Raw genomic sequence first — 12,548 nt, 5'->3', positions numbered from 1 at the left:
CCTACTCCTGGAGGGGGGGATCAGTGAGTCCCTCCCCCAAAGTATGAGTCCAGAGGAAGTCAGGTTGAAAGGAAGATCCCTTCCAGTTCCAAGGATCTATAGCCCTAGGGATATAAAAATAGTTCACTGATTGCTAGGGTGGCAAGAGGTGAACAGGTAAAATTCGACAAGTGTAATGACAGGAGGGGGCATCTCACTCAGCTCCCAGATATCTCAGGCGAAGGAGGAGAAGGCCAAGGAGGAAGCAGGTTTGTCTGTCAGAGGAGGAGGGGGGTAACAATCCATCACAGAGTATGTTTACATACAAAGCCTCTTTTAATCCCACCACATCTTATTTATTTACAAGTGAGGAAACCGAGGCTCAGATAGGCTAATTTGCTAGTTAATCCCAGAGCTGGAACTTGAACTTAATGTCTCTCACCCTTCCAAACCAGTTAACCAGGTGCCTTCCAGTGCATCATGGCTCTTTAGCTTGTATAGGAGTCTTTGTATTTCCCAGAGTGCCTAATAATACTAGGTATTCAGTAGGCATCCAATAAATGGTTGTTGTCTGGATAGCAGGAAAAAAAATCCTGAAGAGCTCCAGCACAGTGAGGAGATGTGGCGGCACTGGATCTCTTTACTTTCTAGCAGGAGCCTCTGACCCTGGGGCTACAGAAGGCAAATGAAGCGGAAGAAAGGTGGAAAAAACTACAATTCCCAGAAGACCATAAAGGTGTCACCTCACGCATGCGTAGGCTCCTCCCCTTAATACTGTGGCTTCTTGGGCCGCTCTTCTCGCGCACGCGCTCTTGGATCAGTCTTTTTCCGACCCCTCTGTTTCCCGCGGCCGGAGTTGGTGGCTGGACCTCCTGCGACTTCGGGTTGCGATGCTGTCCTTCTCTTTGCTCTGGAGGACTCAGGTAAGAATGGGGCTCCGGAGACTGGGCGACTAGTAGAAAGCAAGCTCCCTTCCTACCGTAGTTCCCATTCACAAACTTTGGGGTTCCCTTGGCTTTTCCACGCACGTGGTCTGGGTCCTCCAGGAGCTGACGCGCAACTAGGATTCCCTGAGACCCCCGGGTGCGCGTGAGGTAATTGGGGGCCCTCCTCCTCCCCATTCTGGTAACCAGATGCCCCAGGGCATTGTGACCATCCATTCCACGTGGCATTAAGGGAAAGAACTGCACCGGGTGCCCCGTGGACCCTGTGCTGGCGAACGAGCAGGGTTCCCGGCCTGAACAGGCAAGCTGAGTGTTTCCTGCCCGCTCTGAGCCGTGTAGATGATGCAACCGAGCGCCACTGCTTGCATCAGTGGTTAGTGGGCTGGAAGGAGATGAAAAGGGAGCCTGGCAAAGGACAGGATGTGGGTTTTGGCTTTCCTGCCAGCAGACCCCCCACCCCCACTCCCACTCCTCTTCCCGAGGTCCTGCTAAAGGTCAGCTCCACCTCCTCCATTGTTCTGAAAACCACCTCTACAGCCTGTTGTCCCTTGAAACTTCTTCCTCCCCACCCCACCCCCACTGGAGTATCAGTTTATGGAGGCCCTACAGGGAAGACCCTTTTGTTCCTGTGGGTGGGGAGGTTCTGGAACCTCTAGCTTCCAGAAGACAGACTTTACCCTGTGGCTTTGCAGAGTGGTTCATGGGTCAAGATGGAGGAAAATTTTGAGGTGAGGTGAATGGACTGAATGAGAACCACCCCCTGGACATTGATCTCAACCTTGGCTCTAAAACTGGCTTTTGAAGGTGGGGTGGTGAAAACTGGAACAGGCAGGCTGGACAGCTGGCTGCTGGGTTTGGAGCCAGAGGGCCCAATAAGCATAGCTGAGAGTTATTGGGAGACTGTTTGTCTGGATGCTTTTATTTGACACTGGCTTTTCCTCCCCAGCCTCTGCAGAGATGTGCTCAGCTGGTCAGGATGGCCGTAAGGTGCCAACACAGTGAGGCAGCCCAGACCCAGACCGGAGAAGCAACCAAAGGCTGGACAGGCCAGGAGAGTCTGTCAGACAGTGACCCTGAGATGTGGGAGCTGCTGCAGAGGGAGAAGGACAGGCAGTGTCGAGGCCTGGAACTCATTGCCTCAGAGGTGGAGCCTGGGGAGGGGTCCAGGGCTTGGGCCACCATGGGTGCAAGAAGTAGCATGTCACCTTACTGCTATTTCTCCAATCTCCTTTTCAAACTCAGTGCCTTCCTGCTGTGCTTTATCTCTTGCTCTTCTTACTTTCCCTGAAGCAAAGGCAGGGCCAGTCTGGGTTATGGGATGGAGGCATTAGAGAGCTTCCAGAGCTTTCCAGGGACCCTACAAACGAGTCTGGTCCCTACCCCCTCCCAAGAGAAAACAGGAACCTGGAAGCACAGGTGGAGAGGTGGCCTTGCTGGGGAGACATATCATGGCAGTTGGGTTTCTGAGGATACTGTCTCTGGCCCTGCTCCAGGCCTGGCAAGGATCCCCTGAATGAATGGAGCTTGCTGTAGAGCCCAGGTCCTCCCAGCCCAGGACACTAGCAGGGTGGACTGTAGGGGTCCAGGGAGAGGGGCTCAGTATCTTCTCACATTGCCTCCCCTCCGCCAGAACTTCTGCAGCCGAGCTGCGCTGGAGGCCCTGGGGTCCTGTCTGAACAACAAGTACTCGGAGGGTTATCCTGGCAAGAGGTAAGGGATAGCCCAGAGGGCTAGAGGGCAGCCTCAGGGATGGTGTTCCCAGTGGCGGATAACTGCCTCTACCCTCCCAGTGCATTTAGAGGAGTGGCCGTCCCTGTCCTTTGCTGGTCAAAGGGGATGGTGGAACCCTTTCTCTGCCCTGATATGCCCCCCTCCCATGGCAGGTATTATGGAGGAGCAGAAGTAGTTGATGAAATCGAGCTGCTGTGTCAGCGCCGGGCCTTGGAGGCCTTTGACCTGGATCCTGCACAATGGGGAGTCAATGTCCAGCCCTACTCCGGGTCCCCAGCTAATCTGGCCGCCTACACAGCCCTTCTGCAACCTCACGACCGAATCATGGGGCTGGACCTGCCTGACGGGGGCCAGTGAGTGTGGATGGGGTGGGCTCGGGGGCAGTATTGGTATGGGAGAGGAGTTATTTATTGAACCTCTACCGTATGCCATGCATATGGAACAGTCCACTCCCTGTCCTGCAAGTTACAGTACAGGAAGAAGATAAGACCCGAGGAACCAGCGCTCAGCACAGTGGACAGAGCCAGGCTAAGAGCAGTGCTCCCAGGACGGGCCTTTGGAGTGGGGCAGGATAGTCATGGTTACGTCTAGGGGTTACTCCATTTTGAAGCCTTCTTATTTCCTCTCCTCCCCTCCCAGTCTCACCCATGGCTATATGTCTGATGTCAAGCGGATCTCGGCCACATCCATCTTCTTTGAGTCTATGCCCTATAAGCTGAACGTGAGTGCTCTAGGGTGCGGGGAGGAAGCTGCTCAGGCCGTGGGGGCCTTCTCCTGGGAAAGAGAGGCTGGAGCCTGGGCAGTCCGCAGGGTGAAGGAGGGGAGTGAGCTGCTCTCCTTCTCAGGGCTTTAGCTTTTTGTCTCTGTCCAGCCCAAAACTGGCCTTATTGACTATGACCAGCTGGCAATCACTGCTCGACTCTTCCGACCGCGGCTCATCATAGCTGGCACCAGCGCCTATGCCCGCCTCATTGACTATGCCCGCATGAGAGAGGTTGGTGGAGGCCTGGGGTACTGACCACTCCCCAAGGGGTAGTGTGGAGATTTTGGAGGAGGGGCAGCTTTGGGCAGACCTGCCTGGGCCCTCCCCAGGCTGAGGCCTGTCTGTACCTGCCCAGGTGTGTGATGAAGTCAAGGCATACCTTCTGGCAGACATGGCCCACATCAGTGGCCTGGTGGCTGGCAAGGTGATCCCCTCACCTTTCAAGCATGCAGATGTTGTCACCACTACCACCCACAAGACCCTTCGAGGGGCCAGGTCAGGCTCCCCTGAGGTCAGGCCTTGCCTTTCCCTGCCTTCATGCCCTATTCCCAGGGCGCTGTTGGGCTGGATCTGAGAGGAACTCACACCACCTGAAGACTCCTACCCAGTCTGACAATTCTCTTTCCCATGGTGGCAATTCCTTGGCAGGGGGCTTGGGGGTGGGAGGGAGGGTCTGCTCCCCGCCAGTACTGGAGTCCGGCACACTGAGCACAACTGAGGTGGACTCTGAGAGCCCTCAGGGGGGCTCGGGCCAGCCAGCTTCCTCTGCTCTTTCCATCCCTTGCCCTTTCTTTTCAGCTTAGATTCTGACTGCCTTCTTCCCACACAGGTCAGGACTCATTTTCTACCGGAAGGGGGTACGGTCTGTGGACCCCAAGACTGGCCGGGAGATCCCTTACACATTTGAGGACCAAATCAACTTTGCTGTGTTCCCATCCCTGCAGGGAGGCCCCCACAATCATGCCATTGCTGCAGTGGCTGTGGCTCTAAAGCAGGTTGGGGAACCTATTCTTGTTGGGGGGTGGGCACTGGCGTGGATACTCAGACCCTATACCTTGCTCACTGAAGTTGGAGCTGTTAGAAGGAAAGTGTCAGAAGGGGAGGGTTCAAGGCTGGGGGTTACATCTGTGCTGGGGGAGGGGGAGCAGAAAGGACAGGACTTGGGGGCCCAGGTGCTGCTGTCTCATCTCCAGGCTGGCACCCCCATGTTCCGGGAGTACTCCCTGCAGGTTCTGAAGAACGCTCGGGCAATGGCTGATGCCCTGCTAGAGCGAGGCTACTCACTGGTGTCTGGTGAGCCAGGGGGGTGGCTGAGAGCCTCTGTAACCTCAGGCAGAGGCCCAGGACTCACCACTCCCCGCTCATTGTTTCCCCTTTAGGTGGCACTGACAACCACCTAGTGCTGGTGGACCTTCGGCCCAAGGGCCTGGATGGGGCCCGGGCTGAACGGGTGCTGGAGCTGGTATCCATCACAGCCAACAAGAACACCTGTCCTGGAGACCGAAGTGCTATCACACCGGGCGGCCTTCGGCTTGGTGAGACCTGGGGTTCCAGGAGGGAAAGGTGGCTGCCAAGGCTTGGCCTCTGCTCATCCTCTTCTGCCTCTCTCCCAGGGGCCCCAGCCTTGACTTCTAGACAGTTTCGAGAAGATGACTTCCGAAGAGTTGTGGACTTTATAGATGAAGGCGTCAAGATCGGCTTGGAGGTGAAGAGCAAGACCGGTGAGGGCCAGGCTCCCCTGAGCCAGCCAATTTATATTCATATATGCCCTTCCCCCAGTCAGCTAACTGCCTTCCCTACAGCTCTGACCACGTGTTTTCTCACCCCTTTCTAGCCAAACTCCAGGATTTCAAATCCTTCCTACTCCAGGATGCAGAAACAAGACAGCGACTGGCTGACCTCAAGCAACGGGTGGAGCGGTTTGCCAGGGCTTTCCCCATGCCTGGTTTTGAAGAGCACTGATGGCGCCCAGGAAATGAGCCCCACAGCTTGAAATTATTCTTCTCCCTACCTGGACCAGTGGTGGGGGTGCCTATCTTCCAGTGTTTTTTGCTGGAGGAGGGAAGGCCTCCTACTTAGGAAAAGAGCCAGGTGTAGTTCCCTTCCCAGAATTTGTAGCTGAGGAGCTTTCGTAAGAAGACTTAGACAAAGGAGGTTAGGGCTTTCAGCACTCACCTCTCTCATTATTTCAGTGTTACAGACTCCTGCCCTTACCTGGGGGTGGGGGAGTTACTCTTGTGAGCCAGAGGAAGGGGGGGTAGGCACCCTCCTTTCTGTTTTTATCTAATAAAATGCTAACCTGACCTAAGCTTCTGTTACTGTGGGAGGGGTCCCCTGGGCCAGGTGGTGGTCGGCCTCCCTCCACGTGTTCCTCCCTTCCCTCCTGCCACCTCCACGGGGACCCCTGGGGCTGCAGCCTCCTCTCTCTGTCTCAGATCAGAGCCGACACCAGACGTGATTAGCAGGCGCAGCAAATTCAATTTGTTAAATGAAATTGTATTTTGCCCACTGCTGCTTCTGTTTGATCCCAGGGGACAAAAGGGAGCAAGGGAGGGGCGGGATGGCAGGGGAAGGCCCAGGTGCAAGGCAGGAGGGGGTCCCTGTTGTCTTGTTGGGAGGCAGGGGGCTTGGGCGCGGGGAGGAAGGCGTGAGCTGCTCCTGCCTGAGCATAGGTGCCTTCAGGGCAGGCTGGGCAGCAGGCAGTGAGCCCAATGGAGCAGCTCCGCCTGGGCTGTAGCCTGAGCCAATGGGCCTGCCACGTCGCTTGGCACTCAGAGGCCCCTGCTTGCTCTTGGCTCACGTCAGCCACGCTCAACACGTAGCCTGTGCCACACCCTACCATGCCCCGGTAGCAGGGCAGAGGGACTGGTTTAGGGCTTTTGGGTCAAACCGGCTGTTGCCCACCCTCCTAACTCCTCCCCCGCGTGGGACTCAAGCTGAGGGTCAGAGGTGCTTCCGCTGTAGGGAGTGAGGGAAGGGGGGGTGGAGCCGCCTCTCCGTGTGGGAACCGGGCTTGTGTATGCAGGAGCTGGACAGGGTGGCTAGAGTGGAGCCCTGGGGCCTCGGGGCAGAGAGTGGAAGAAGTGAGCTGGCTGACGGTGGTGTACACGGGAGCGAGGCTCAGAAGTCCGGCCGGTCCTTCTTCAGCTTCTTATAGTCGGTGGAAACTGCAAGGAACTATTGAGGGGAATTGCACTGAGTGCCCCAGGCCTCCCTTTGCGGGGAGGCTCGGGGTGCTGAGGGGTCATCCCGGGACCAGGAGGTGAGAGGATGGAGGTGCAACCCTAGAGTTACCAAGAGGTACCTTGTATTGGTCATTGGGGCTCAGACGGTTCCAGGGCTCCGGGTTGTTCTTTCGGTCCCAGCTGCGGAGAGGGAGTGAGGGCTATGGTTTCCTTTCTGGGAGCTAGGACTCTACCCAGGGTCTCTGGCTTTATGCCTGTATCTCCCTCCTACCGTGGGGAACCCATTTCCCAGAGACTGACAGGGAAGGGGGCACATTAGCGGTTGCTGACAAGTGAGGCAAGAAGGTTGTCACCGTTGTCTGCGTGAAGCTGGGTGACAGAATGATAACCTGGCTCGGGTTTACGACCGCTCCTCGCCACCCTAGGTCAAACCGGCAGAGCAGAGCAGCGGGAATCAGGCAGAGATCCCCAGGGGCTGGGTTTTCCGTGAAGAGTCTCAAATTCTGATAACGCAGAGGGGATCCCGATGCGTGCGGAGGACGCCCCCCACCCTCGCCGCCTCTGACCGAGAGTGGTGTCTCCGCGCCATCCTGGCCCCAACGGAGCCCCAGCCGCTCGCCTGCCACACCCCCAAACCCCTGGGCGAGGAGATTGAGGTACCCAAAGGCTGCTAGCTGCCGGTAGTGCGGCGTCGCCATGGCAACCAGGCCTGGAGCGGGGCGGGGTCCGCAGCCCGAAGTGGGCCCAGTCGCGAGCCACCGAGGAAAGAGCGATCCGATGGGCCTGAGCGGAGGCGGGCCCTCCCTGATCAGGAGCGGGCTCCAGCCGCGAGATTGCCGGGCGGGGCAGTGGCAAGTGAGCTACCGTGGAATCTCCGCTAGGACCCCCCATCCCCACTGTTCCCGAGAGGTCCCCGCGTTCCTGCTCCATCTTGCCCCACCCAGGACCCCACCACTGTCCAAAGCGCAGCCTTTACCAGACGTCGGGGCTGCGCAGGGCGAGCCGCAGCAAGTAGAGCGCAGCGCTGCCCATGCCCAGGCCAATGAAACCGATCATCGGGATGAGCTGCGGGGGAGACGGAGGGCACTGTCAGAGTCAGCCCCCTCCCCGTGGTTCTCAGCAGCCCTTTGCAAGCTTTTCTGCCCGTCCGCCCCCACCGCTGCTCCAGGGCTGACGCTCCCTCCCTTCTGGAGAGAGCACCTGGAACCAACCACCCCACAGTATCTGTCGTAGCTTCCCTCACCCCAAAGCGAGCCTGTCGGAGGGAGATTCAGGAGGCACCGGGGCACATTGCAAGTATGGTTTAAGGTACTCTAAAGAACAATTAGGAGACCTGCGGGAACTAGGCAAGAGGAGGGGACTGGGATATTTGGGGGCCGCCGGAGCAGCGAGAGAGTTAGAACCGGTGGCTCTGGGGACCGAACTCACCGCAGGATGTCTCTTGATCTGCCGGTAGAAGCGGGCCCCGAGACTAGTTCCCGCCATAACGCCTCTCCAGTGTCTGGTCCTCCCCAGCGGCTGGGCTCCCTCGCTCCTACTGGGGTCCCGCCCCCGGCTGGGGAGGGGTCAACCCAGCCCAACCTTGCCCAGCCCGGCCCGCTGTCTCCGACTCATCCCACACCCGCCCATCTTTCTTTTTCCCACAGTTCCAGGCTCAGAGCAGGGAGGAGAATTGTTGGGGAGCAAAGGGATTTCTACTCCCCCACTCTCTCCAGATGCCCACACCCTGGCCATGGGACACTATCATACTTGGGGCTCTGGGTTGGTCTGAGGGAGAGGCCTCACAGGCTTTGACCCAGACTCTGATGGAGAGGGGATCCAGAAGTAGGGAGAGGAACTCCGCATGAGACAGGTGGACAGACAGACCTCCAGCAAAGTGCAGGTGTGGAGTGCTTACAGGTGGTACCAGGGAAGACTGACGGCATCTGCAATGCTTCCCTGACACTCCTAAAGCCATCCAGGATCTAGCAGCTCCTGGAGGCCCTGTTTTTGTCCCCTCCAGTGTAGTGGAAGGAGCAGGAGGGCAGACAGGCCAATAGCACTAAAGCTGCCCCAGCCCCTCTAGTCCTTGGTGGTTTATCCAAGTTGCATGGTTGGCCTGGAATACTACTTAGAGGCCAGGGGAACAGAGTATCTTAAACCTGACTCAGGACAGAATAAGTCAGTGAAGTTTGGGGGCTTGAGAAACTTGCTTGCCCTGCCTGCCTCAGGTAGGGGTGAAGGTGGAGCCACCCAAGGAGGCCACTCTGCCTCTGGCTGTGATGGAGAGGAAGAGAGTGGAGTGAGGGAAATAGACAAGGAAAGACAGACAAGATGTTGAGAAGGAAAGAGAACAAGACACAGAAGCTGAAGTGTAGAGCGATTGCCTCCACTTCAGGTGTATGCTATGCTGTCAGCATGAGAAGGCTCACTGCCACCTTCTTTGGGGAACTGGGTCCTAGGGACCTAGGAGCCCAGCCCTAACCATCTCTCCCCCACTCCCAAGCTAGCCTCCACCCTCTCTCCTTCCCTACTGCCCCTTGGGTAGCTGGGTTCTGTGGAGCCCCCCTTCTCCCCTCCAGAGCCCTGTGGCAGCTCTGGCTGGGGTGAGCTGTGCACCCACCGCTGGGCCCCTCAGAGGTATAGAGAGGGAGGGGGCCTTTCCTGAAGGCCCCATTCCTTTCCCCTGTGCTGATACCTCTCCCGTCCCCTGCACTGACAAGCTCAGCTGTAATTAGGCTGCGGGGTCCCGGCTCTCCGCCTCCCTCCGGCGGATAATGAGATAAAGTGTCAGAGACACGGCGAGAACAAAGAGACAGAGACTTGCTGCGACGTGTGTGTGGGGCGGGGGAGGGGAATGACGGGATGTCAGAGCTTAGAGCAGCACAGAGCCCGGCCCTCCCTGAGCACCCGCACCTCCAGGGTCGGGCCAGGGAGTGGGGTGTCCTGTCACCGTGCCCCCCAGCCCTTCAGTCTCTGGGACTAAAAATCAATGCCGGAGCTCGAGCTTGAGGGGCCGCACAGCTGGGCTGCACATCTGGCTCTATGTGGCACAGCTGGGGCACCAGGACGTCGACAGGGACGTCTGGCCCCTACGCCGTGCGTGCCCCTTTGCTTCTCCAGCCCTCACCCGTTTTCCTGTGTCCTTTCTTCTGAGTTCAGGTGAACCTGGAGCGTCCCAGACCCTCCGCCCCGCTCTTTTCCTCGAGGTGCCGCGGATCCTCCCGCCTTGGGCCTCTGCCCAGCTCTATGAGTTCCCTATTACAGGATTGCTTCGGATTTGGCCCCTCCTTGATCTTTAACCGGCTCCTGGTGCCAGTCGCTGACCCTTTCTCTGTGACCCTATTTCTATGCCCCGCCCTCATGGTGGCCTCTGGGGACCGAGCTGGAACACAACTCCTTGGGTTCCAAATTCCATCTGTCCCCACGTCCCCGCACTTTTCCCAGCAGAAGGATTCAGGCCACTATGACCCAGCGGGTGAGGGACAGCAGAAGTCATTAGCTGAGTATTAGGCGAGGCCGGGGGCGGGCAGGATCCTACCGGGACCCGATTGTGAACGCTAAATCGCTCAGGACACTATTCCGGTGCAGGCAGAGACGCACGTCAAAAGCAGCAAGACTTGGCGCAGCAAGCTGGAGGCCGGGGCCGTGGGCGCGCGCGCCCCCTGGAGGCCGAGCTTCTCCTAAGCTCTCAGAGGAGATGCCTCGGGCGCCCCCTGTAGTGCCGCGTCGACCCTGCACCCCTCGACTTGCCCGCAGGTAAGTCAGCGCCTAATGTGGGTCCCCGCCCCACGCGCGGCTCCTGTCACTTCGGCGGCCAAAGCAGTGGGTCCCGCAGTGGGCCGGGAGGGTGCGGAAAGGGGACGCGAAAGCTCCCACCTCTCCAGCCTCGGGCACTCCAAGTTCAAGCGTATTCCTTTGAAGTTGGGCGGCTCCAGACGCCTGGGGCTCCCTGTCCTTCCTGGGACTGCCCTCTGCCCTCTGACTCTGCCTGTCCTAGTCTCTGGCTGCCCTTCTTTCTGCCTCTTTCTTCTTCAGGCCCTGCCTGTTTGTCTCTGTCTCTTCATCTCTGTGTATGTCCGTGTCTCTCTGTTCCTTATCATTCTGGCTGTGTCTGTCTGTCTATTTCTCTGTAGCTCTCTACCTGGCTTTGTCCTTCTGCATCTGTTTCTGTCTCTCTGTGTTGGTCACTCCCCTCTACATCTCTCTACCTCGCTGGATCTCTCTACAAATGCCTCTCTGTCACTGTCTTTATCTCTGTCTCCCCCCTCCCATTCCCTGGCTTCCTGCCTCGGGGTGGGTGGTGGGTGGGTGCTGCAGCAGTCCAATGAGACAGCCTAGGGACAACTCTGGGCACTGCCTGGGGCCCCCTTCCCGGTCACTTCCTCATGCCCGTCACCTCGCTGCGGCCTCCGTCTTCCCTCTGAAGCTGTGGGGCATGGAGGGGGCGCCCAGGAGGGAAGACAGTGCCCAGCATCTGCTCTGGATCTCCGGGTCCCCTGACCCCCTCTGCCTCTATTAAGGGCGCCTGGTCCCGAGGCTCTGAAATGATCATGATTGCATCAGCCAGACAGCCGCGCAGCCTGGAGCCGCGCGGAGAGCGAACGAGCAAGCGAGACAAAGACGCCCGCACCATCTGTTTATGCAAAGCGCTCTCCGCCCGGACCCTGGCGTCCCGGTGCCTGGCCCGGTTCGGGGCACAGGGTCATGAGTCCGCTCCTGCCTGGTGCCCCCGCCGCGCCGAGGCTCCCTGCTTCTCAGCACCCAGAGGGGCCGCAGGGCGAGAAGAACGGAGGGGGCGGGGGTGTTGATGTGATTGGAGCCGACGCGGCTGTTTCTTCAATAATGGATGGAGATGATGCGGACCGCGGAGCCAAGCCCGCCCTGAGAAGAGAGAGGAATAGAAATGGGGAGAGGAAGGTGAGGGGGCGGGAGATTCACTCCGGCGCGCGCGCGCGCGCGCACACACAGACACACAGACACACGCGCACACGCACGCGAGCGCCGTGCGTCACACTGTCATTCGAATACATGCCGCCTTGTGGCTCACACCCAGGCACACGCCCACGTACTGTCACCGTGACACACACACCTACAGACGGAGACGCCAGAGCAACACACACTCACCAGAGGCTCTTACTGATTCTCACACATACAGTCCTGCAGGCAGAGACCCACGGAAATACCCACACGCGGGGCACACCCAGGCATGAAGAATGAACAGACATGTCAAAACACATATGCACATCATGACACCCAGGAGCTTAGACGGACAATAATTATAGAGGCGGGGGGGCAGAATGGGGACAAGACTGACAGATACATCACGCACACTCCAGGGGCACACCAACATACACACCATACCTGGGGCTCTGATAGACACCTCACACACTACACACGAGGGCCATAGACACCCATAATTATCAGGGGCATAGAGAGACCCACCCACCACCATGCATTCAGAGGTTGGCACCCACACATATGCAGAAGCTGCTGCCTGTACCCTCCGGTGGTGGACTGGCAGAGAGGTCGCTGGGGTCCCTGTTAGCAGGCACTGTTAGCTTAACCATATAATGAGGTCCTGATGACAGGAGGCTCCTGGGGCTGTTGACCCTGCACCATCTGCCTGCAAGCTTCCTTCCTTGGCCCCTCTGGTCGTGTGGTGCAGACCTTGGGTCACTCTGGCCTCAAACGACCCAGCCAACCCCAACCCCAGTAGTTGGGAAGAAGAGCAGGAGCCATAGAGTGACATTGGTGGCTGCACAGGCAGACTTCCAGGATCCCCAACACAGCCAGGAGGCAGGGGGTGGAAGAGAGGGTCACTCCATAGACATAAGTGCTTCATCCCCTGTGCTGCCCAATCTTCCGAATTCAAGGGGCACTTGCTTTGCTAAGAGTTGGATGGGCACTGGGGAGGGGTAGGGTGCGGGTTGTGTCCTGGACCCTAGTAACCCGGCCCCTCCTCCC

General features: G+C 58.3%; 2 protein-coding genes and 1 long non-coding RNA gene across 5 annotated transcripts in view; 2 read left to right on the top strand and 1 right to left on the bottom strand.

Moving 5' to 3' along the window:
• Positions 1–743: 743 nt before the first annotated feature.
• Positions 744–5,720, top strand: SHMT2 (serine hydroxymethyltransferase 2). The gene is made up of 12 exons (XM_074325541.1): positions 744–902; positions 1,870–2,067; positions 2,554–2,633; positions 2,807–3,007; positions 3,294–3,375; positions 3,526–3,648; positions 3,773–3,912; positions 4,247–4,412; positions 4,611–4,710; positions 4,797–4,952; positions 5,031–5,138; positions 5,252–5,720. The coding sequence occupies exons 1-12, from the start codon at positions 870–872 to the stop codon at positions 5,377–5,379; spliced, it is 1,515 nt and encodes a 504-aa protein (XP_074181642.1). The 5' UTR covers positions 744–869; the 3' UTR covers positions 5,380–5,720.
• A 172-nt stretch (positions 5,721–5,892) lies between these two features.
• NDUFA4L2 (NDUFA4 mitochondrial complex associated like 2) lies at positions 5,893–10,098 on the bottom strand. The gene is made up of 4 exons (XM_019742332.2): positions 8,031–10,098; positions 7,579–7,667; positions 6,722–6,782; positions 5,893–6,594 (listed from the first exon to the last, which is right to left on the bottom strand). The coding sequence occupies exons 1-4, from the start codon at positions 8,085–8,087 to the stop codon at positions 6,538–6,540; spliced, it is 264 nt and encodes an 87-aa protein (XP_019597891.1). The 5' UTR covers positions 8,088–10,098; the 3' UTR covers positions 5,893–6,537.
• LOC141570081 (uncharacterized) overlaps positions 6,559–12,548 on the top strand; it is a 28,091-nt gene continuing 22,101 nt past the window's right edge. For 2 of the 3 annotated variants that reach the window (XR_012493939.1, XR_012493937.1), the window contains exon 1: positions 10,111–10,340. This is a non-coding gene — a long non-coding RNA (uncharacterized LOC141570081). Of the gene's footprint in view, positions 6,680–10,110; positions 10,341–12,548 lie in introns of those variants that run through there. The other variant, XR_012493938.1, reaches the window with a different exon arrangement.

Source organism: Rhinolophus sinicus, linkage group LG02, assembly GCF_036562045.2.
Source record: "Rhinolophus sinicus isolate RSC01 linkage group LG02, ASM3656204v1, whole genome shotgun sequence".
Lineage (NCBI taxonomy): Eukaryota > Metazoa > Chordata > Mammalia > Chiroptera > Rhinolophidae > Rhinolophus > Rhinolophus sinicus.
Note: the sequence above shows the minus strand (reverse complement) of the source record. Positions and strands in the feature narration are given on the sequence as shown.